This window comes from Saccopteryx leptura, chromosome 5 (genome assembly GCF_036850995.1).
Source record: "Saccopteryx leptura isolate mSacLep1 chromosome 5, mSacLep1_pri_phased_curated, whole genome shotgun sequence".
Taxonomy (NCBI): domain Eukaryota; kingdom Metazoa; phylum Chordata; class Mammalia; order Chiroptera; family Emballonuridae; genus Saccopteryx; species Saccopteryx leptura.
The window spans coordinates 29,457,823-29,483,254 of NC_089507.1; the positions used below are offsets into that span (position 1 = coordinate 29,457,823).

Here is a 25,432-nt window from a genome sequence, read left to right on the forward strand (position 1 = left end):
TTCCCATAACGCCACCTCTTTCAGGCCAGAACTGTTTCTCTGTAGATTTTGCCTAGCATGGTACCTTGTCCTTAGATAGATGTAACTCAGTCGTTAAATTGAACAAGAAAACACTTCCATTAGCAGGAAGAACAGGAATCCTTTGCAGCACCCAACTCTAGTTTCCTTCTCCGTGGATATTTCTTCCCATTCTCAGTGTTTACAGCTTGTGTTTATTGTATAAACTCTCAAAAATATAAAAGTAAAAACCGGTAAGGATGGGGGAGAGGAACAGGGATGGGCCAAGAAGAAAAGGTGCAACATGTTAAAAATTAATATCAAGACCTGGTACGCTGAGGTCGCAGGTTCAAAACCCTGGGTTTGCCTGGTCAAGGCACATGTGGGAGTTGATGCTTCCTGCTCCTCCCTCGCACTCCCTCTCTTTCCTCTCTCTCTCCTCTCTAAAATGGAAAAAAAAAAAAGTCTTTAAAAAAATGAATGTCAAAAATCAACCCCAGTTAAAATGATCCCATTCATAGTCTCAGAGTCAATAGCTTTAATTTTGGGAGCTTGTAAATTTATTCCTCCAAACTTTTGTAAATTCTGCTTTCTAATTTCCCTTTAGGGTTTGAGATGCCATGTTTCAGAGTCCCTCAGTGGTTGCTTTCTAATTTCCCTTTAGGGTTTGAGATGCCATGTTTCAGAGTCCCTCAGTGGTTGGTAATTAATTATTAACCTCTGAGTGGGGAACTGATCCCCGGACAGAACCATATATTGTTTCTAGGAGAGCAAGCAGTCAAAGAGCCTGGAGACATTTGTTTTTGCACTAACTACAAACCTTAATATAATATAGTATAGTATAGTATAATATAAACTATAAAGTTTATATTTGCTTGTAAACTGACTGAATATAAGTTATAAAAAGAAGTTACAGAAAAGTTTGTAGTACACTGTATTAGCTGCATGGTTGAAATAAGCATATGACTTCCTAAAGAAACACCATGAAAGGGCAACATTCATTTGCATATATATTTTTAGTATTAATACTTCCTGGGTCTTGTACATCCTTGCATGTAGAAAGCTAACAGTTGTTCAGTGGAATTAAAGTGTTCCCTTAATTTCTTAGGCATGATTACATATTTTGGTTGTCTGCTGAGATGTAGTTAAACTCTGAAGCCAGGAATTTGTCAACCTAGGGATAAATTTGATGTTAAGAAGCAACTTGAGCCTGACCTGTGGTGGCGCAGTTGATAAAGCGTCAACCTGGAAATGCTGAGGTCACCAGCTCGAAACCCTGGGCTTGCCTGGTCAAGGCACATATGGGAGTTGATGCTTCCAGCTCCTCCCCCTTCTCTTTCTCTGTCTCTCTCTCCTCTCTCTCCTCTCTCTCCCTCTCTGTCTCTCTCTCTCCCTATCTCTCTCCTCTCTAAAAATGAATAAATAAAATAAAATTAAAAAAATTAAAAAAAAAAGAAGCAACTTGAATTTTCATTTTTCTCCTGCTTGTGATCTTTTTTTCTTTTAAAATCTGTCTCAACCATTTTTTCTCCTCCAATTTAATCTTTATTTAAAAAAATTTTTTCAATTTAATCTTAAGAACAACCAGTGAGTCAAATGATCATTTTTACATTTCTCCTTACAAGAATGAAATGCAGACTGAACATCTATGTTGATTAGTTGGTATTTAATGTTAATGCCAAAACTCTATTATAATTTGTTTTCCTAGTAGAATATTGAATCTTACCTTTAGAAATCAATACTAAAATCCTGAAATTATTTTACATAAAGTTATGCACTTTATGTAAATGACCACATGCTATGGTCATTATATAATAGATTATCTTTTTCTTTCTTTCAGTCTTTCTCTTTGGTATATAAAAGGGTTAGTATTTGATTTTTTTTTAATTTTTTTTTAGATTTTATTTATGGATTTTTAGAGGAGTAGAGGGAAAGAACCAGGAAACATCAACTCATAGTAGTTGCTTCTGGTATGTTCCTTGACCAGGCAAGCCCAAGGTTTTCAAACTGGAGACCTCAGTGTTCCAGGTTGACACTATTCACTGTGCCACATCAAGTCAGGCACTATTTGATATTTTTTAATGACCCAGAAAATCCCATTCGGATAAATTATTGTCGTAGGCCTTTACAAACCTGTTTTTACGTGAAATGTTCATTTTTATAAGTTCACATTCTAAAGTAAGATGACTTTTGTTGTTTACTGGGTACAAATATTGTCTTCATATAATAATAATGTATTGCTTAAATTATTATCTGAATAATTTCTGAATGTTTAAGTGGACTAAAACCAGAATGAAATGTAATGGGTTTCCAAGATAATTAAGAGCCTGATATTTTGCTTTAAAATATTGAAAGCTTTTGTCATTTCACATTTGTCTTCTGCATTATCAGTGTTTTATCAATACTTTCATATGATAGTTTGTAAACTCATATTAGGTTTATATAGTATAGGTTCAAGTAATCCTGGTTCAGAAAAGAAAACTCAGAATTTCTTTCCTAAGGTTTTATAGGATCAGTAAAGCTAAAAAGGTAAATGTACAAGCTAAACAGAGCTGGGGTAATGAATGGTCCCTTTTCTGGTGAATTTGTGAACAGGTAATTAGATATATATATATATGGGAGGAAGTATAGGAGAAGAAAGAAACGTCAGAGAAAATCTCTTAATTTATACAAATGTTAAATATATTCTTTTAGTTGGGTTTATGTTTTCCAGGTTTATTCTTTGCTCCTTTACTGATCTCCTTTGTGTATAAGCTCTATCAAAGCAGAAAGTGTATTTATCTGAATAACATTTATTTATTTATTTATTTATTTATTTACAGAGACAGAGAGAGAGTCAGAGAGAGGGATAGACAGGGACAGACAGACAGAAAGAGAGATGAGAAGCATCAATCATTAGTTTTTTGTTGTGCGTTGTGACACCTTAGTTGTTCATTGATTGCTTTCTCATATGTGCCTTGACTGCGGGCCTTCAGCAGACCGATTAACCCCTTGCTCGAGCCAGTGACCTTGGGTCCAAGCTGGTGAGCTTTGCTCAAACCAGATGAGCCCACACTCAAGCTGGCGACCTCAGGGTCTCAAACCTGCGTCCTCAGCATCCTAGTCCGATGCTCTATCCACTGTGCCACCGCCTGGTCAGGCTGAATAACCTTTAAAGGGCTCAGTATAATGTTTTTTGAAATGAAGACAGCCACTACTCCTGCATGACTAAATAGCCCCAAGGTCACTTTTCTGCTAACGGAGGTAATGAGGAGTAGCCTAGTCCTATTAAATTTGACTTCTGTCGGAGAAGTAGAGTACTGGCAGCTAATCTGGTTTTTCAAAGAATCTCTGGATGTTTCAAGGAATACTAAATATTTTAAAAGAGGAAATATTGGCAAAGTGATTTCTTAAAAAATTTTTTTAAAGAAAAAAAAAAAAACTTGAGGTAAGGTATATGTTTCTAATTGTTGATCTTATTGCTGGCTTAATTCTTTCTCCAACCTCTGTAGGTGTATATAACGGTGTATTTTCAGTACCAGGAACTGGCATTAACTTGGTCATTTCAGAATCATCTAACCTGTCAGTGAAAAATCTTGTAAATACTTAATGTGTGGTTTGAGAATTAGTAGTTGTAATTGGGGGTCCCCAAAACTAACGATTTCACTAGAAGGACTCAGCTAAGGTGTCATCATCATGGTTATAGTTATACACGATTACAGTGAAAGGTTAGACATTAAAATCAGCACCAGAGAAAAGTATACAGGGCAGAGTCCAGGAGAGACCTGGTTCAGGCTTCCTATTGTCCTTTCCCCCAGTGGAGTCTTATGGACCATTTTAATTCTCCCAGCAACAATGTATGACAAGACAAATGAAATGTTGCCCACCAGGGAAGCTCTCCTGAGCCTTACTTTGTCCAGGTTTTTTTTTGTTTTTGTTTTTCTTGTTTTTTTTTACAGGGACAGAGAGAGAGTCAGATAGAGGGATAGATAGGGACAGACAGGAACGGAGAGAGATGAGAAGCATCAATCATCAGTTTTTCGTTGCGACACCATAGTTGTTCATTGATTGCTTTCTCATATGTGCCATGACCGCGGGCCTTCAGCAGACTGAGTAACCCCTTGCTCGAGCCAGCGACCTTGGGTCCAAGCTGGTGAGCTTTTTGCTTAAGCCAGACGAGCATGCGCTCAAGCTGACGACCTCAGGGTCTCAAACCTGGGTCCTTCCGCATCCCAGTCCAACACTCTATCCACTGTGCCACCGCCTGGTCAGGATGTCCAGGGTTTTTATTGAGGGTCAGACATGTAGACATGGAGCGCCTTGTGGCTGAGTTGACTCAATCTCTTGCTTTTCCAAAGTCAAGATGATACCGTGTTGCCCAAGGCTCCAGGAAAAAAGACACTTTGATCAGGCAAGATATTACAAGGGCTTATAAAGGGTATCTGCCTTCCAGTCAAGGGCCAAACCATTCTTTGCAATGTGCAGGGTTTAGCCATCCGGGCCTGCTGAGTTAACGCCTGATTGCATAGCGATTCATTAGAAATATGATTTAGACCAGTGGTAGTCAACCTGGTCCCTACCGCCCACTAGTGGGCGTTCCAGCTTTCATGGTGGGCGGTAGTGGAGCAACCAAAGTATAAATAAAAAGATAGATTTAACTATAGTAAGTTGTTTTATAAAGATTTATTCTGCCAAACTTAGCAAAAATTTGACATAAAGTACTTGGTAAGTAATTATTATTATATACTTTAACTTTCTGTAACTCTGCTTTATAAATTTTATAAAGTAAAGTTACTTCCCTACTTTATAAATCACCATTACTGTGGAACTGGTGGGTGGTTAGAAAATTTTACTACTAACAGAGATACAAAAGTGGGTGGTAGATTATATTTTCTGTGACAAAAATGGACTCATGCTGAGAAACGATGAAATAAGAATTGTTTTTGCAAGTATTAAGGGTGTGAAACTCTAAACATTATTTTCCTTAAAAGTGATGGGAAGGCCCTGGCCAGTTGGCTCAGCGGTAGAGCGTCGGCCTGGCGTGCGGGGGACCCGGGTTCGATTCCCGGCCAGGGCACATAGGAGAAGCGCCCATTTGCTTCTCCACCCCCCCCCTTCCTCTCTGTCTCTCTCTTCCCCTCCTGCAGCCAAGGCTCCATTGGAGCAGAGATGGCCCGGGCGCTGGGGATGGCTCCTTGGCCTCTGCCCCAGGCGCTAGAGTGGCTCTGGTCATGGCAGATCAACCCCCCAGAGGGGCAGAGCATCGCCCCTGGTGGGCAGAGCTTCGCCCCTGGTGGGCGTGCCGGGTGGATCCCGGTCAGGCGCATGCGGGAGTCTGTCTGACTGTCTCTCCCCGTTTCCAGCTTCAGAAAAAAAAAAAAAGTGATGGGAATATGGATAATGATTTCCAAAGGGTTTCCTATGAAAATTGGAGTCTGTCCTTCCGAGTTAGTCATTTCTTTTTCTTTCCCACCCCCCAAATGAAAACTGAAATTCAGTGTGTACTATGCAAATAGTAGCTTATCTGTAAATGTTGAGTTGAAGCTAGCCTAGCTTTCTGTTCAGCTGATTAAAGCATTTGTTATAAGATGTATATGTAGTTTAAGTAGTTATAACAAAAGGAACACTGGTACCCTGCAGAGTTTTTTTTTGTTGTTGTTGTTGTTTTGTTTTGTTTTTTGAGAGATAAGAGAGACACAGGAAGGGAGAGAGATGAGAAACATCATCTCATAGTTGTAGCACCTTAGTTGTTCATTGATTGCTTTCTAATAAGTGCCTTGATGGGGGTCGGGTTGGGGGCTCCAGCTGAGCCAGTGACTGCTGGCTCAAGCTAGTGGCTACGGGGTTTTGAGCCTGGGTCCTCAGCGTTCCACGTTGATGCTGTATCCACTGCACCACTGCCTGGTCAGGCATTGCAGAGGTTTTTAAATATGCTCACTTAATTCCACTTAGTACTTTGCCATCATCCCTCTTCCTGGAATGTGCTCTCCTCCCAGATCATTACATGGCTAATTCCTGGTAATTTGAGTCTTAAATTAAATATCACCTTATGACATTTTCTCAATGTCAGTTATTTAAAAAATAATACCAATCTGACATAAACTTGTCAGGAAACTAGAGGAAGAGGAAACTCTTTTCACTCATAAGGCCAGTATAACCCTGATACCAACATTGACAAGGATACTACGAGAAGTTATAGACCAGCCCTCAGGAACATAAACATAGAAAAAAAAATCCCAAATAAAATATTAGCAAATTGAATTCAGGAATACATAAAAAGATATTATGAATTAGATTTTTAAAATGTTTTTCAAAAGACATAAATTAAAGATTGGAATTTTTTTATTACTACATTGACTATTCATATAATGAGCCTTTGACTGTGATTCCATGTGGAGCCTGGGTCATTAGGGTCTGGATTCATAAAGATTGCAAATATTTCATCATGTCATTATAATTTAAATCTTTATCAAAAATCAAGGTATATTTTAGATATGAAAGTAAATGTATTTTATGACATTGTCTAAAGTGTATTTTGATCCCAAAGTTTTCATTTTCAGCTTTGGTATATTCAGTAACAGACATTTTCTGTGTTTTGCAGATCAAGATATTTTGGAAACTATATTAGTAGATAGCTATATCTTGCCAAGTACTACAATAGTAAGTAGACAACTTTTATATTATCAGCTGTCTCATGATTGTTCTTTAGAAAGTACTTAAAAGCCTTCAGGTTTAATTCAGAACTATATAGTTTGCTGAATGCTGACACCTCTTTACAGTATATTCTTAACTCTTTTCTACTTCTAAACTTTAGAGGCTTCTAATACAGACCCTAGTCCTTTCATTTTGATGAACACACCAAAAATTGTCTTCTTTGAAAGATTTTTTTACTGGACTCCTTTTTTATCTCCCAGTTTAACCAGACTATGTAAAAATAGTCACATTCCTGCTCTCTTATGAAAAATAATGGGATGGCAAATATTGCTATTAGATATTGTTTATAAACTTTTCTTTCTGTGTGTTTCCCCTTGGTAGCCAGATCATCTGAGCAGTCTAATTATTGTGATGCTGTATGATTTCCAAGACAGAAAATTTCAAGCTCGTCTCCTTTCTGATAACAAAGAGTCCATAGCAGAAGTTCAAGAAGTAGAGAACATTCTTAACAGGTACTTGTAAAAGTGAAAAGGGTGTTTTATATGAAGTCATTATTAGTATTTTCATTGGCAGAATTCTATACAGTTTAATGTGTAAGTAACTTAAATTTTATTGAGAAAAAGATAACAGTTCATAAGTTCCTTTAAAAAGTGTAATGAACAGATTAAATATTCAATTTAAAATCAACTTGCTTTTGCGCCTGACCTGTGGTGCCACAGTGGATAAAGCGTTGACCTGGAAATGCTGAGGTCGCCGGTTCGAAACGCTGGGCTTGCCTGGTCAAGGCACATATGGGAGTTGATGCTTCCTGCTCCTCCCCCCTTCTCTCTCTATCTCTCTCCTCTCTCTCTCTCCTTTCTAAAATGAATAAATAAAATAAAAAATAAAATCAACTTGCTTTTGAAAATTTGAGCTGTAAGATCCAACTTGTAAATATTTGGAAAATTATGAAAAAATTTCTAATAATTTTTGCACATACATAAATTAAACTTCATTTGAAAGAGCTATTATTTATTTACTTAGCTTTGTAGATAAGAACCCACTGCTTTGACAAATTGAAAAAAAAACCTACCAATTTTTACTTAAGAACAAACATATTTGCCTGACCAGGCGGTGGCGCAGTGGATAGAGCATCGGACTGGGATGCGGAGGACCCAGGTTCTGGACCCTGAGGTTGCCAGCTTGAGTGCAGGCTTATCTGGTTTGAGCAAAGCTCACCAGCTTGGACCCAAGGTCGCTGGCTCGAGCAAGGGGTTACTCGGTCTGCTGTAGCCCCACGGTCAAGGCACAAATGAGAAGGCAATCAATGAAAAACTAAGGTGTCTCAACAAAAAGCTAATGATTGATGCTTCTCATCTCTCTCCATTCCTGTCCGGCTGTCCCTATCTATCCCTCTCTCTGACTCTCTGTCTCTGTAAAAAAAAAAAAAAAAGAAGAATAAGAACAAACATATTTTAGCCCTGGCAGTTTGGCTCAGTGGTAGAACATTGGCCTAGTGTGTGAAAGTCCCAGGTTCAATTCCTGGCCAGGGCACACAGGAGAAGTGCCCATCTGCTTCTCCACCCTTCCCCCTCTTCTTTCTTTCTATCTCTCTCTTCCCTTTCTGCAGCCAAAGCTCCACTGGAGCAAAGTTGGCCCAGGTGCTGAGAATGGCTCCATGGCCTCTACCTTAGGTGCTAAAATGGCTCCGGTTGCAACAGAGCAACGGCCCAGATGGGCAGAACATTGACCCCTGGTGGACATGTCGGGTGGATCCTGGTCGGGAGCATGCAAGAGTCTGTCTCTCTGCCTCCCCGCCTCTCACTTCAGGAAAAACAAAAGAAAAACATGGTTTAATTTTCTTCTCTTTTTAACCTAAATATTAGCAGAAACCTACTCGGAAGATAATAATAAAAAGGTGATGGGAGAACTAATTAGTGTATGTGCTGCCCAAGCAAGCACTGGGGAGAACTGATTAATGCATGTGAAATGCTTAGATTAGAGCCAGACACATACTAAATGGCCAATAACTGTTAGGTGCTACTGCTGTTAGGGCTTTTGTTATTATGCTGTTGAACCTTAAGAAAGCACAATATAGCAACAGCAGCAATCTTGTAGGGAGATTTTTACCTAACGAATAATTTGAAACAGTTATCAGTATGATATCTGATTTTATATTGTCAAGGGAAATTCAAGAAGTTTCATTTAAATTGTTGAAGTCTGAGACCAGATGGCTCAGGTAATGGAATAATAGATAGCAATCACTGTTCTAAGCGCTTTACATAACTACCTTATGATGTAGATACTGTTACCAACCTGTATTTTTACACATGGGAAAATGGAGGCACAGGAGGTTAAAGGAATCTATCTAATGCCATTGAGCTAGAAAGGGAAGTAGTCAGAATTCAAATTTCAGGAAGGCTGACTCCAGAGTCCAGGCTTTAAGTAAGCCTTTAAATGCTTCCACCCCTTGCACTTAGAACAGTGAGGCTTGGCTGAAGTACTATGAGAGATTAAAGATATGACATAGTTATATCTTATGCCAGCTGTAGCCAGGAGAAATTGTGGGATAGAGATTTAAGCTTCGGAATTACATAATTACAATTTAACATATAGAAAGAAAGTTCTGGCTATATATACAAGGGGGGTGCTGGTAAAAAAGAGATAATTGAGCAATTTTTGTGCTAACATTCGAATTGAAGTAGATGGACTTCTGGGTCAGAAATGTTGGGAAAGGCTATTTTTGCTTCCATTTTTGTCATTGCTGTCTGCCTTACAGTTATGGGAGCAGTATTTTCAGTAGCCACAGAATATTTCATTTACAGAAGCCATTTGTCTGGTTATCCTAATAGCATTTAGATTTGGTCTCAATCTGATATTGCATATTTATATAAAATCTTTATGACTATACTGGTGTCATCTTGAGCTCATCATACAGCTAGTAAGTAACAACCTGAATTTAACTTCAGATTTGTCTGATTTTAAATCCTATACTTTCACTCTATCCAGTTTCTCTCTCAATCAGCGGTTGATATAATTCTCTGAAGGGATGCACAACTATACAGGTGCAGCAAAAGCTGAAAAGAGGAAGCAGGATTATTGGATATTTTCTTTTTTTTAATTTTTTATTAATTTTAATGGGGTGAAATTGATCAATCAGGGTACATAGGTTTAGAGAAAACATCTCCAGGTTATTTTGCCATTTGGTTATGTTGCATACCCATCACCGAAAGTCAAATTGTCTTCCGTCACCTTCTATCTGGTTTTCTTTGTGCCCCTCCCCTCCCGTACCCCCCCTTTCTCTTTCCTCCCCCCCTCCAACCACCACACTCTTGTCCATGTCCCTGAGTCTCATTTTTATGTCCCATCTATGTATGGAATCATATAGTTCTTAGTTTTTTCTGATTTACTTATTTCACTCAGTATAATGTTATCAAGATCCATCCATGTTGTAAATTTTCAAATAGGGCAAATTTTTATTTCAGACTACAAAAATTTGAAGTAGAATTACTGAAGGATTTATTAAAATTTGAAATCTAATCTGTTAGTGTTTCTAATGGGAAATTGGTAGCCTTGTCTTCAGTGCCCTAATCACCAGGAATGGATTTTCTATCTCTAGTTTTAAGACAAAATTGGCTGCGTCGTTGGCAAGATGTCGAATCAAACATGACGCCCTTTCAATTTACCACATTCTTCCAGAAACAGTTAGGAACCAGGAGCTAAGGGCCTCCACTCTGCCACTTTATGCTTGGATTAATACTTGCAAAATCAGGTAAGTTTTAATCAAATTCTTTATTCATATTTTAAATTGCTAACCTTTCAAAATAATGTGTAGATATCACTGGCCCTGGCCTGGTAGCTCAGTTGTTTAGAGTGTCATCCCGCTACGCCAAGGTTGCAGGTTTGATCCCTGGTCAGGGCACACACAAGAATCAACCAGTGAGTGCGTACATAAGTAGAACAACAAATTTATATTTCTCTCTCTCTCTCTCTCTCAATCAATAAAAAAATAAATAATATAGAAATACTGCCTTTTTAGTTGGTGAGACTAGGGGAGTAATTGGAGAATCATACTTAGTTCAGAATCTTATCATGAAATTACCTAAGATAATCCCATAAATGTATTAACTTTTCTTTCTCTTTTAACTTATTGTTGCCTAAAGTTGTAAGTTCCATTAGATGCAGTAATATGCAGTGATTTTTTTTATTGTAGGAAAAAGATGCTATTGTTAAATATATTTTTAATGTATTGTATTTGTAGTTACAACCCAATGTTGTGTATTTACAGTCCTGAAGAAGTTTATCATAGTTTGAGGAGGAAAGGCTACAGTAAAGTCAGATCTGTATGGCATATTGGTGGTAAAGTCTTTGCTGTGGACCAGCATTGCTACGATGTCCTAATTTTTCCATCTCGTCTTAAAAATGATCTTCTGAACATAGATCTGTTCAAAGATTATAAACTGATATTTCAGGTAAATTAACATTTATATTTATGTGACTCTCAATAATCCTGCTTACCCAAAGAATCCCTCCACTTAAAAATAAAATCTAACAAACTGATTATATTTTTATAGAGTATCAGGGAGGTTTATAAGGCTAGTTTTCACCTTTAATAAAACTAAAGCCCCTACAACCAGTGTTCCTATTATACTTTGGCATCTTTGCCCCATGTGAAGTTGTAAAGAGCATATTCCTCTCCCCAGACTTTGTAGATGGGGAGACTTGTATTGCTGCTGCTCTGTATTTTTCTCTCCCAAGGGAAGGTTCAAGACAAGGAACACTGGTACCTTTTCTTCCTTACATTTCTGTGGAAAATGCTAGTGCCATCGTGCACTTGAAAATGCAACGTGTAACACTGTCCTCTTATCTCTTTAATACAGTCTTCCAGCGCTGTTTTGTAAGAGGTATATAATGTTTATCAGTGCAGGAAGAGAAGGTGAGGTCGAGGTTTCAGTAAAATGGAAAATAAAACGTTCAAAAATTAAGTTAATTTTTCTGTCCTTAGATTTCAATTCTTACCTCAGATTCACTTGGTCTCCTAAGGCTTGTTATCCCTTCACTGCACCCATACTTTTGGGCAGAAGCTTTTGGCCTTTTAATAGAGTGACACTCAACTGAGCACCAAGATCAACTGCAGAATCCCAATCTGTCTAGTCAACTATCTTGCAGTCTCTGTGAACTAGCAGCAATTTAGATTACAGTGCAATGGGAAAGAAAGAATGGCAGTAGCGATGAACAACTTTTTGTGAATGGATAAGAATGAAAGCTAAGGCAAGACATCACTAGTCTAGTCTGTTCGTCCCATTTTGGGGACTTGGGCATTGCCTTATCATTACATAAAAGTTAAATGGTAACAGTCATAATTTAAGCCAAACAAAGGTCTTTGTTTTAAATCAGTTTATATCAGTTATCTTTGTTAACTTTGTGAGGTTTCATTTTGTTTGTTTTTTGTTTTAGCAAGAGACAGAGAGACAGGAGGGGCAAAAGATGAGATGTATCAACTACACTGCTCACAAAAACTAGGGTATATTTTATTGCTTCATATTTATTTTTAAATACCCCTTAATTTTTGTGAGCAGTGTAGTAGTCGTGGTACTATAGTTGTTCATTGATTGCTTTCTCGTATGTGCCTTGATGGGGGGGGGGGGCTCCAGCTGAGCCAGTGACCCCTGGCTCAAGCCAGCGACCTTAGGCTTCAAGCCAGTGACCTTGGGCTTCACACCATCAACCTCTGGGCTCAAGCCAGCGACCATGGGGTCATGTCGGTGATCCCACAGTCAAGCCTGCTAACCCATGCTCAAGCCAGATGAGCCCACACTTAAGCCCGAGACCTCGGGATTTCAAACCTCACTACTTAGCGTCCCAGACTGATGCTCTATTCACTGCACCACCACTTCATCAGGCTTAATTTTGTGTTTTAACATATAAGATGTTTTAAAATAAAATGGGTTAGGTATCTCTTCAAGATTCCCACCAAGTACTTTCTTTTTTTCTTTTTAATTTATTTATTGATTTTAGAGAGAGAGGAAGGGAGAGAGAGAGAGAGAGAGAGAGAGAGAAACATCAACTTGTTCCACTTATGTATGCATTCACTAGTTGATTCTTGTGTGTGCCCCAAGCACTTTCTTTTACATACGGCAAAAAGAGGCCAGTTCACGGTTCTAGTTAAACTCTTTGAAATTCTAATTATACCATGTTTTTCAGGACAAATCTCGAAGTCTTGCTGTACATTCTGTAAAGGCTTTATTAAATATGGATGATGATATTTTAATGGCCAGTACAGGTTCATGGTACACCATCGCCCATATGTCAGTCTTAACAAATAATAATGCCTCAAAAATATTTGTGTGTGGAGTACAATCACAAGCTAAGCATCCCGACCTGAAGAACTTTTTCACAAAAATGGGATGTAAAAGTAAGTACCAATATTTATTTGTTTGATAATGTTTTACATGATTTAGAAATAGTAAAAATATTTGAATTTTTTATTTTTAATGTAAAATTCTATTAACTATATAGTCTTAAAAATCTTCACTGATTCATATTATATCAGTCAGGGTTTTTTTTATCAGTCTGTTCTTATTGTTTAATATTGGTTAAACAACTACAGTTTAAGTTAATGAATATATTGGCATTTTGGTATATTGCTTAACATTTAGTTACTATACAATTTTAGGTTCAACAATAATTAGTTAAAGTGATTAGTAGAAATGATCATCCCTTTTTTTGTTTGGTTGGTGTTTTGTTTTCTTTTTTGATTGAATTTATTGGGGTGACACAAGTCAACAAAAGTATACAGGTTTCAGCTGCACAGTTCCACAACACATCATCTGTACACTGTATTGTGTGTTCACCACCCCAAGTCCAGTCTCTGTTCCTCACTGTCTATCCCCTCTCTGCCCTCCTCCATGTCCCCCACATTCCCTCCCTGCTCCTGGCGGTCATCACTGTTGTCTATGTCCATGAGTTTTCTCCCTCTCTTTTTCTCTTTCCTTTAAATGAGCATTCTTTGATAAATAAGAACACAATCATAGAGTGCTTAAGATAATATCTAGGACTAGAAGCTAAGTCCTGTTAAGCTCTTTTTTAAAAAAGTTTTTGCCCTGGCCAGTTGCTCAGTGGATAGAACGTCAGCCTGGTGTGCAGACATGCTGAATTTGATTTACAGTCAGGGCACTCAAGAGAAGCAACCATCTGCTTCTCTCCTTTCCCTCTCCCTGTTCTTTCCCTCTTTCCCTCCCATAGTGGCTCAATTGGTTTGAACGTTGGCCCTGGTTGCTAAGGATAGCTCAGTTGGTCTGAGCATCAGCCTCAGGTGCTAAAAATAGCTCAGTTGATTCAAGCATCAGCTCTAGACAGGGGTTGCCATATGGATCCTGGTCAGGGCATGTGTGGAAGTCTGTCTCGCTTCTTTCCTCCTCTCACTTTAAGAAACAAAAAAAGTATTTTATTGGTTTTAGAGAAAGGAATGGAGGGGGAGACATTTGATCTGTTGTTCCAATTATTTATGCATCCATTGGTGGTTTGTGCCGTGTCTGGGAATCAAATCCTCAACCTTGGTGTATTGGTATGACTTTAACCAACTGAGCTACCTGGCTAGGGTCCATTAGGCTTCCTATTTTTAAAAAGTTTTTCATTGGATCATGCTGGGACTAAAAATAACATTTTATTATAGGCTCAGTGAGGCTGCAAACTAAAAAAAAATTTTTTTAACAGATTCACTGGCTAGGGAGAGAAAAAGTTGAATTTAGGGCTTGACTCAGAAAGGTAGACTGGTAAATACCTAGGATTTAATTGGGAGCACAAAAGATGTATACTCTGGACAGTGATAATCTATATAAAATACTTTTCTAATGAACTGAAGCCCAAATGTCAAGTATCTCAGTGGGTTAAGGTGATCTGGGATTGTTAGTGCTTGGGCTTAGCTACCAGAAACAAAAGTGAATTCTCTCTGGAAGAATATATCATCATCCAAGGTCTCATATTATCGTCTAAATTTTTTAAATGGAATGTCTGGCATTCAGTTAAAAATACACAACAGACCTGAGAATAAAATAAAATAAAAAAAGAAATAAAACCCAGACTAACAAGAAGAAAAAATGTAACTAAAATAAAGAGGAAAAAAACAGTATAATAAAAGCAAGCCATCAGATGGTTCAAATAATGGATATATCAGATGTGGACTTTAAAATAACTATAATTAATATGCTGATGAGACTAAATATCAACTTACGGATTTTCAGCAGAGAACTGAAAACAATAACTTAGGACAAAGTCAAAAGAAAATTCTAGAACTGATAATGCAATATTTGGAATTAAGAAATTGATAGATTTAATAGATGAGACAGAGCTAAAGAAAGAATAAGTGGGCCCTGAATGGTTGGCTCAGTGGATAGAGCGTAGGCCTGGCATGTGGATGTCCTGGGTTCAGTCCCTGGTCAGGGCACACATGAGAAGCAACCATCTGCTTCTCTTCCCCTCTTTCTCCCCCTTCTCTCTCTTTCTGTCTCACAGCCAGTGACTCAGCTGGTCTGAGCATCAGCCTCAGGCACTGAGGATAGCTTGGTTGATTTGAGCATCAGCCCCAGATGGGGGTTGCCGGCCCAGGTGCATGTGAGAGTCTGTCTCACTATCCCCTACTCTCACTTAAAAAATAAAGAGAGAGAGAGAGAGAGAGAGAGAGAAAAGAGAAGAAAAAAGAAAGAAAGAGTGAACTGATAAGCCAGAAGAAAATGCCCAGACTAAAGCATGGCAAGACAAAAGCGTGAATAATATGGAAGAGATCAGAAAACACATATAAGACTCAGTGATCCAATGATCTTATATATGTTGTTATTGGGAACACAGAAAGACAGAAGAGAAATTGGGAAGAAACAATATATGAAATCCAGGCTGGGAATTTTTCAAAATGGATGAAATAAAGTCATAGATTTAAGAAGCCCTATGAATTCCCATACTAATAAATATATAGAAAACATACAAGGTACATCATGGCATAATTGCTGAAAGTCAGAAACAAAGCAGTTTTCAAAGCAGCCAGGGAGATGATACCTACTACTCTTAATGGCATAACAATAAAACTAAAAACTAACTTTTCAACAGAAACAATTGAAGTCAATGGACTATTAAACAATATTTACATAGTGCGGAAAGAAACTTTCAGGCTAGATTTTTATACTCAGCAGAAATACCCTTTAAAATAAAATGAAGTTAAGACATTCTCAAACAAAATCTGAGATTTTGTCACCAGAAGACATAATAAAGGATATAAAGATTATTGTTTCAATAGAAGAATATCATTTCATATAGAAAGTTGTAGATGCTCTAAGAAATGAACAATGGTAAAGCTAAGTACATAGGTAAATCTAAATGATTATAGTCTAATTTCTTGTGGGATTATAAACCAATGTCTTATGAGGTTAAAATATGTCTGTTATATGTAATTAAAGTAAATTACAACAAGCACACATAGAAGGAAATGGAATTAATATGTTCTTAATATCATCCTTGCTTTGTTCATGAAATGGTAAAAAGAGTAAATTGTTGAGTCAGTGATGTGTGTTGTAGTACTTGGAGCAATCAATAAACAAACAATAAAAGAATGTGTGTACTAGCTGGGGGAGAGGGAAATGCAGTAGGGAACTGGGGAATTACATATACATGTTATATGCTAAAACCCCTCAGTGGGGAAGGAACAACAAATGGTGCTAGCACAGCTGGATGGCTACTTGCAAAAAAATGAAGTTGGACTCCTTCCTCAAACCATATATAAAAGTGAACTCAAACTGGATTAAAGACCAAGGTGTAAGAGGTGAAACTGTAAGTGCCCTAGAAGAAAACACAGGGGTATAGCTTTGTGACCTTGGATTTAGCAGTGGTTATCTAGATATAACAACACAAGCATGTCAAGAAAGAAAAAACTAGATAAATGGACTTGATCCAAATGAAAAACCTTTGTTCTTTTAAGGTCACTATCAAGAAGTGAAAAAGCAAGTCCACAGAATGGGAGCACATATCTGAGAATCATATTTCTGATTTGAGACTTGTATCTAAACTATATTAACAACTCAGCCCTGGCTGGGTAGCTCAGTCATTAGGGCAACATACCAATACACCAAAGTTGCGAGTTCAATCCCTGGTCAGGGCACAAAGTAATGCATAAGTTAAGTGGAACAACAAATCAGTGTTTCTCTCTCTCTCCCTTCCTCTCTCTAAAATCAATCAATAAATTTTAATCTTACTCATGAAGAAAAAAGATATAAAACAGTTCTGGTTCAATTTTGATTAAAATCACCATAGATCCTAGAGAAAGTTAAAACATAGTAAAAAGATATGAGTGATTTAATGCCAACAAACTTGAACATTTAAACAACATGGCGTATTCCTGAAACAATACAACTTATCCAAACTGACTGTTTTTGGTAAAATCTGAATATTTTGTATTTGTTGAGATCTTAAAATTAGTGGATAGTAATGCCTTTTGAATTCATAATTGAAAATCTCCCCCATTCACAAATCCAAAAAATTAAAAAATCAAAAAAACAACACTACAGCCTAACTGGGTGGTGGCACAGTGGATAGAGCGTCAGACTGGGATGAGGAAGGACCCAGGTTTGAGACCCCGAGGTCTCCAGCTTGAGTGCAGGCTCATCTGGTTTGAGCAAAGCTCACCAGCTTGGACCCAAGGTCGCTGGCTCGAGCAAGGGGTTACTCGGTCTGCTGCAGCCCCACAGTCAAGGCACATATGAGAAAGCAGTCAATGAACAACTAAGGTGTCGCAACGAAAAACTAATGTTTGATGCTTCTAATCTCTCTCCGTTCCTGTCTGTCTGTCCCTATATATCCCTCTCTCTGACTCTCTGTCACTGTAAAAAATAAAAATAAATAAAAAAACAACACTTCAGTGCTAAAGGAAAAAATAATACTCTTTCAGAGAATGAAAAAGAGGGACTGCTTCCTAGTTGTTTTACATCAAAGCCTGGAAAGGACACAGAAGGAGGGACTATTACAATCTGATGTCACCCATGACCACTCATGAGCGGTGCTGTAAAAAATAAACATTAGCAAACTGAAATATTAGTAAATGTAATTTAACAATATTTAAGAATAATAATACATTATAAACAAGCTGGGTTTATTCTAGGAATGCAAAATTGGCTTAACTCTTAAAAAATTGATTTATATAGCCCAACCTGTGGTGGCGCAGTGGATAAAGCACTGACCTGGAACGCTGAGGTTGCTGGTTCAAAACCCTGGGCTTGCCCGGTCAAGGCACATATGACAATCATCAATGAACAGCTAAAGTGAAGTAACCATGAGTTGACTTCTCACTTCACTCTCCTCCCAAAATCAATAAATAAAATAAAAAAAAATCAACTTATACAATCACATTAAAAGGAGAAAAAAATCATATAATCACCTTAATATATAGATGCACAGTAGAAATTTGATAAAATTTAACATTTATTCCTGATAAATATGCCGCAAAAATCACACACTCAACACTGCAGAGTATTGAGGAAGAGATTGTCTTTTCAATAAATGGTGCTGGCAAAAAATGAAACTGACCCTTATTTCACACCATAGTCACAAATCTAGAATCCCTTAGAATTTATTATAGGAGAAACATTTCATGACCTGGGTTTGATGAAGACTTCTTAAACAGGACACATAAAGCACTAACTATAAAAGAAAAGATTGGTAAGCGGCACTATAGTAAAGTAAAAACAAAACAAAACTGTGCATTAAGAGAACGCAAGGCAGGCCCTGGCCGGTTGGCTCAGTGGTAGAGCGTCAGCCTAGCGTGTGGAAGTCCCAGGTTCGATTCCCGGCCAGGGCACACAGGAGAGGCGCCGATCTGCTTCTCCACCCTCCCCCTCTCCTTCCTCTCTGCCTCTCTCTTCCCCTCCCGCAGCCGAGGCTCCATTGGAGCAAAAAGATGGCCCGGGCACTGGGGATGGCTCCTTGGCCTCTGCCTCAGGCACTAGAGTGACTCTGGTAGCGACAGAGCGACGCCCCGGATGGGCAGAGCATTGCCCCCTGGTGGGTGTGCCGGGTGGATCCCCGTCGGGCGCAAGCGGAAGTCTGTCTGACTGCCTCCCGGTTTCCAGCTTCAGAAAAATACAAAAAAAGAAAGAAAAAAAAGAGAACGCAAGGCAAATTGTAGAGTGGGAACATATCAGCTGATGAAGAGATTTCATCCACAGTATATAGGGAATTCTTAAAAATTAACAGAAAAAGACAGACATGCAAGACATGAGTAGGTGTTTCTCAAAAGAGGACATCCAGGTGCCAAAAAAGCAAAAAACAAACAAACCCAAAACAAAAAACAAACAAAACCTTAGGTTAAGTATCCCACCTCAATAGCAATAGGGCAATGCAGTTAAAATCGTGACCTACTACCACACATCCACAGTCATTAAAACAAAACAGACTGCCAGGACCATTTATTCACAAGGTAAGGACCATTGGGAATACTCAAACACTGTTGGTGGGACTGTAAATTTGTACAGCCACTTTAGAAAACTAGTTAATCACTAAAGTTGAACATATACCCTCTAACACTTAGAAAGTTGAAAAAGAGGATCTAGCAAAGGATACTTAGAGAAATGGCATAAGGATAAAAAAGGTGAGTTCAGAAGCTGACTAGGTATTACTTTATTGCCTCTCAGCTCCAAACTCGCCCTTTGCTCCACTTGTGATTCTGGAAGTGTATTCCATAAACTCCATTTCTACATTGCCAGCTGGCTCAATACTGGGCTCTGCCACTAGAAGGTGCTGGAGAGACTGCAAGAGCAGAAGAGGGAGAAGAAAGGACTTACTTTCTTCAGTGTTGGTCTATTCCTGGTGGCCCGACAGGGTCCTGGCAGTGTGAGCCTTGCCCTCCTAGGGGGTTTCAGTCCCAGCCTTGCAGCCCTCCCCCTCTGACTTGCTGACTTCCTTGTTCAGCTTTCTCGCAGCCATGGTAGGTCGTGGCTACTGGGTACACGTTCGAGTTCTCCAGTAGTTGACCACCTTTACCTTGTTAACAAGGGAGAATAGGAACAAATGGGTAAGCATAGAGAAAAGGAGGTTTCTCCTTTTAGAAGTTTTCCACATAATAAATGAAAAAGAGATGATTGAATTAGAATACAGTAGTCCCCTCTTATCTACAGGGGGGATACCGTGGGCGCCTCAAACTGCACACAGTACCAAACCCTACATATAGAGTAGGTGTTTCCGATGCATTCATACTTACGATAGTTTATCAACTAGGCACAGCAAGAGTTAATAACAGTCACTAATAATAAAATAGAACAGTATGACAATATACTATAATAAAAGGTGAATGTGGTCTCTCTCTCAAAATATCTTACTGTACTGTCCTCACCCTTCCTCTTGTGATGAGATGTGAGATGACAAAAGACCTACGTGATGACATGGAAGGGAGGCGAAGGACACAGGCACTGGACACAGTGTTCGGCTACTGTTGACCTGCTGGCAGAATGTCAGAGGAGGATCACTCGCTTCTGGTGATCCTGAGTCAGTGAGCCGTGACAATGTCAGTGGTTGGATGTCAGGAGCAGCTGAGGTTGATGGTGGGGAAGTTGAATATTTTTAGACCATGGTTGACCTCAGGTAACTTAAACCATGGAAAGCAAAACCATGGGTAAGGAGGGGACCACCCTGTGACTTTTGTAACTCCTTTGCTGACACTACCAAGGCAACTTAGTAGATGAATATGATACCACTCATGAGTTGCTCCCCCCTCAAAAAGTAAAAGAAAAGAAAAGAAGAGAACCTGAATCCAATTAAGCTTCTAAAGACTAATTTATGGGAAGCTCAAAAGACAGGGATGTGTGAAACTACACCCTAGGGAAGCAATTAGCAAACTCCAGATTGTGGGAAACGCTAGTAGTACAAATCACCAAGTTTCGTTAAGCAATAAATGTTAAGAAAAATGGAAATGGAACCTTTAGATAAAAAGACATTTAAAATAAGACATTTTGATTCAAACAAACTATAGAAAAATTTTGACATGTGCGACTTGGGAAATTTGAGCCATGATTAGATGCCATTATTATTTAATAATTAGAAATTACTTTAAAATTTTTTTGAGGTTATATTTTAAAAGATGTTCTTATCTTTTAGAGATATATGGTGAAATATTTATCGATTCAAAATAACCTTGGGGTGGTGGAAGTGGGTGATGTGGATGAAACAAGATTGGGCATGAATGGTTCACTGTCGCAGCTCCATGATTAGTACTTGGGAATTTATTATTTACAATGGCTATTTTTGTATTTGTTTGAACTTTTCCAATAAAAAGTTAAAATAGGGGAAAAAACAAAAAGGCTCAGTTGATTAAAAAAATTCAAAAGAGACAGAACAGGAAGAGGGAAAAATGGATCAGGCAAGAGAAAGTGGTGGGTAGGGTGTTTCAGGAGTGACTCCTCAGCAGGGGGGGAGTGTGAGCTGTTTCAGGAGTGACTCCTCAGCAGGGGGGGAGTGTGAGCTGTTTCAGGAGTGACTCCTCAGCAGGGGAGGAGTGTGAGCTGTTTCAGGAGTGACTCCTCAGCAGGGAGGAGTGTGAGCTGTTTCAGGAGTGACTCCTCAGCAGGGGGGGTGTGAGCTGTTTCAGGAGTGACTCCTCAGCAGGGGGGGGGAGTGTGAGCTGTTTCAGGAGTGACTCCTCAGCAGGGAGGGAGTGTGAGCCGCTGTTTCAGGAGTGACTCCTCAGCAGGGGGGGAGTGAGCTGTTTCAGGAGTGACTCCTCAGCAGGGGGGGAGTGTGAGCCGCTGTTTCAGGAGTGACTCCTCAGCAGGGAGGGAGTGTGAGCTGTTTCAGGAGTGACTCCTCAGCAGGAGGGGGGAGTGTGAGCTGTTTCAGGAGTGACTCCTCAGCAGGGGGGGGAGTGTGAGCTGTTTCAGGAGTGACTCCTCAGCAGGGGGGGAGTGAGCTGTTTCAGGAGTGACTCCTCAGCAGGGGGGGGGAGTGTGAGCTGTTTCAGGAGTGACTCCTCAGCAGGGGAGGGAGTGTGAGCTGTTTCAGGAGTGACTCCTCAGCAGGGGGGGTGTGAGCTGCTGTTTCAGGAGTGACTCCTCAGCAAGGGGGGGGGTGTGAGCTGCTGTTTCAGGAGTGACTCCTCAGCAAGGGGGGAGTGTGAGCTGTTTCAGGAGTGACTCCTCAGCAGGGGGGGAGTGTGAGCTGTTTCAGGAGTGACTCCTCAGCAGGGGGGAGTGTGAACTGTTTCAGGAGTGACTCCTCAGCAGGGGAGGAGTGTGAGCTGTTTCAGGAGTGACTCCTCAGCAGGGGGGGAGTGTGAGCCGCCGTTTCAGGAGTGACTCCTCAGCAGGGGAGGGAGTGTGAGCTGTTTCAGGAGTGACTCCTCAGCAGGGGGGGTGTGAGCTGCTGTTTCAGGAGTGACTCCTCAGCAAGGGGGGGGTGTGAGCTGCTGTTTCAGGAGTGACTCCTCAGCAAGGGGGGAGTGTGAGCTGTTTCAGGAGTGACTCCTCAGCAGGGGGGGAGTGTGAGCTGTTTCAGGAGTGACTCCTCAGCAGGGGAGGGAGTGTGAGCTGTTTCAGGAGTGACTCCTCAGCAGGGGAGGAGTGTGAGCTGTTTCAGGAGTGACTCCTCAGCAGGGGGGGAGTGTGAGCCGCCGTTTCAGGAGTGACTCCTCAGCAGGGAGGAGTGTGAGCTGTTTCAGGAGTGACTCCTCAGCAGGGGGGGTGTGAGCTGTTTCAGGAGTGACTCCTCAGCAGGGGAGGGAGTGTGAGCTGTTTCAGGAGTGACTCCTCAGCAGGGGAGGAGTGTGAGCTGTTTCAGGAGTGACTCCTCAGCAGGGGGGGAGTGTGAGCCGCTGTTTCAGGAGTGACTCCTCAGCAGGGGGGGAGTGTGAGCTGTTTCAGGAGTGACTCCTCAGCAGGGGAGGGAGTGTGAGCTGTTTCAGGAGTGACTCCTCAGCAGGGGGGGAGTGTGAGCTGTTTCAGGAGTGACTCCTCAGCAGGGGAGGAGTGTGAGCTGTTTCAGGAGTGACTCCTCAGCAGGGGGGGAGTGTGAGCTGTTTCAGGAGTGACTCCTCAGCAGGGAGGAGTGTGAGCTGTTTCAGGAGTGACTCCTCAGCAGGGGGGGAGTGTGAGCTGTTTCAGGAGTGACTCCTCAGCAGGGGGGGAGTGTGAGCTGTTTCAGGAGTGACTCCTCAGCAGGGGAGGAGTGTGAGCTGTTTCAGGAGTGACTCCTCAGCAGGGGGGGAGTGTGAGCCGCCGTTTCAGGAGTGACTCCTCAGCAGGGGGGGAGTGTGAGCTGTTTCAGGAGTGACTCCTCAGCAGGGGGGGGGGTGTGAGCTGCTGTTTCAGGAGTGACTCCTCAGCAGGGGGGGAGTGTGAGCTGTTTCAGGAGTGACTCCTCAGCAGGGGGGGGGTGTGAGCTGCTGTTTCAGGAGTGACTCCTCAGCAGGGGAGTAGTGTGAGCTGTTTCAGGAGTGACTCCTCAGCAGGGGGGGAGTGTGAGCTGTTTCAGGAGTGACTCCTCAGTAGGGGAGGAGTGTGAGCTGTTTCAGGAGTGACTCCTCAGCAGGGAGGAGTGTGAGCTGTTTCAGGAGTGACTCCTCAGCAGGGGGGGAGTGTGAGCTGTTTCAGGAGTGACTCCTCAGCAGGGGGGGAGTGTGAGCTGTTTCAGGAGTGACTCCTCAGCAGGGGAGGAGTGTGAGCTGTTTCAGGAGTGACTCCTCAGCAGGGAGGGAGTGTGAGCTGCCATTTCAGGAGTGACTCCTCAGCAGGGGGGGAGTGTGAGCTGTTTCAGGAGTGACTCCTCAGCAGGGGGGGAGTGTGAGCTGTTTCAGGAGTGACTCCTCAGCAGGGGGGGAGTGTGAGCTGTTTCAGGAGTGACTCCTCAGCAGGGGAGGGAGTGTGAGCTGTTTCAGGAGTGACTCCTCAGCAGGGGGGGAGTGTGAGCTGTTTCAGGAGTGACTCCTCAGCAGGGGAGGAGTGTGAGCTGTTTCAGGAGTGACTCCTCAGCAGGGGAGGGAGTGTGAGCTGTTTCAGGAGTGACTCCTCAGCAGGGGAGGGGGTGTGAGCTGCTGTGAGGTGGAGGCTGGCCTTTAGCTGGGGCACAGAGAGTTGTAACCTGAGGGAGGGCAGACTTTTTCTTTCTCTTTTTCTTTTCCAAGTGAGAGGAGGAGGAGAGATAGAGAGACAGACTCCCGCATGCGCCCGACCGGGATCCACCCGGCAACCCCCATCAGGGGTCTATGCTCTGCCCATCTGGGGCCATGTTTACAACTGAGCTATTTTTTAGCACTTGGGGCAATGTGCTCAAACCATTTGAGCCATGGCCATGGGAGGGGAAGAGAGAGAGAGAAAGAGAGAAGGGGAAAAGAAGGGGGGAAGGGTGGAGAAGCAGATGGTCACTTCTCCTGGGTGCCCTGACCTGGAATTAAACCTGAGACATCCACACTCTACCACTGAGCCAACTGGCCAGGGCCAAACTCTTAAACTAAATTTCAAGGTCCCTAGGGGACTTTACATTGTGCCTCATAAGTACTACTGATACCTATTTTTTTCTGGGAAGATAGAATATAAAAAAATACTTTAAAAAAATGGGACAGGGAAATAAGCATTACTGAGTATTCAGTGTACATGAGGCACCATGCTGATAAGCTTAACTACTTTATCTCAGTCTTACCACAATTTGATGAGGTAGGCTTTACTATCCCATTTATGAATAAGGAAACGAAGCTTCGAGAGAGTAAGTCACACAGCTAGTTCATAGTGAAATCGGGAGTCAAATTTGGGTATCTCTGCCTCCAAAGCCATTTCCCTCCACTACAGCCGACTGCTTTAAGTGTAATCTGAAGTTCAGAATGGAAAACTTAATTATATTTTATGTCCAAGATATGTAACCTTCTCCCTGGCCAGACAGCTTGGTTGGTTAGAGCTTCATCCCAAAGTACAGAGGTGGCCGGTTCAATCCCTGGTCAGGGCACATACAGGAACAGGTCGATGTTCCTGTCTCTTCTCTTCCTCTCTCATTAAAATCAATAAATAAAAATAAATTTAAAAAAATATCTAACCTTCAAAATCACTCAAGTGGAGAGTAGACAGTAAGAGAATTCATGTATTAACTTTGGGAAGTTATCAAGAGAAGAATACCCTCTACATTAAAATGACTTTTAGTGGTGGTGAGGATTAAAAATGAACAGTGATAAACAGGTATATTAATTTCAATTAATGTTTGTACATTAATTTTTCTGCATTTTTTCCTCCCAGATATTGAAATACTTCATGAGACATTTCTTAACATTGAATCAAAGGATAATAAATTACAGAACGTTAAAGTGATTCTGCTGCTACCTCGCTGTTCAGGACTGGGTATTAGTAATCCAGTAGAATTTATTTTAAATGAGCATGAAGGTACTTGTTTTAATTTTTAAATTCTAAATTAATGAAATTTATTGGTAATAATTTAAAAATATTATTTAAAATCATTAAAATGACAGATACATCTGATTAATGAATTGCTTCCATGTATAAAATACTATATATAAGGTTCTTTATATTCATTTCCTCATTTAATCCTTAAGCCAATCCTGTGAGATATGGGCAAGGGTGATACTCAAAATATTGAATAATTGGAATAATACAGGCAGTCAGAACAGATTGTGGCCATATTCTGGAGCTCAACTTATAGGCATTACCATTTATCAGCATCTTATATATGAAAAAGCTGAAACTCAGAAAGATTAATTTATTTTTATAAGGTCATACAGCTAGTTAGTAGCAGAGGCAAAACTTTTCAGATTTAGGGCTGCCCGATTCTAGAACCTATATTCTAAATACAGTCCTAA

At 40.5% G+C, this 25,432-nt stretch overlaps 1 protein-coding gene across 1 annotated transcript in view; it reads left to right on the top strand.

Annotated features, from left to right (window-relative positions):
• NSUN7 (NOP2/Sun RNA methyltransferase family member 7) overlaps nt 1-25,432 on the top strand; it is a 52,321-nt gene that overhangs the window by 1,113 nt on the left and 25,776 nt on the right. The window contains exons 3-8 of the mRNA XM_066387014.1: nt 6,578-6,636; nt 7,012-7,142; nt 10,229-10,381; nt 10,898-11,081; nt 12,814-13,024; nt 24,855-24,998. Of these exons, the coding sequence (XP_066243111.1) occupies nt 6,578-6,636; nt 7,012-7,142; nt 10,229-10,381; nt 10,898-11,081; nt 12,814-13,024; nt 24,855-24,998 (882 nt within the window). The remainder of the gene's footprint in view (nt 1-6,577; nt 6,637-7,011; nt 7,143-10,228; nt 10,382-10,897; nt 11,082-12,813; nt 13,025-24,854; nt 24,999-25,432) is intronic.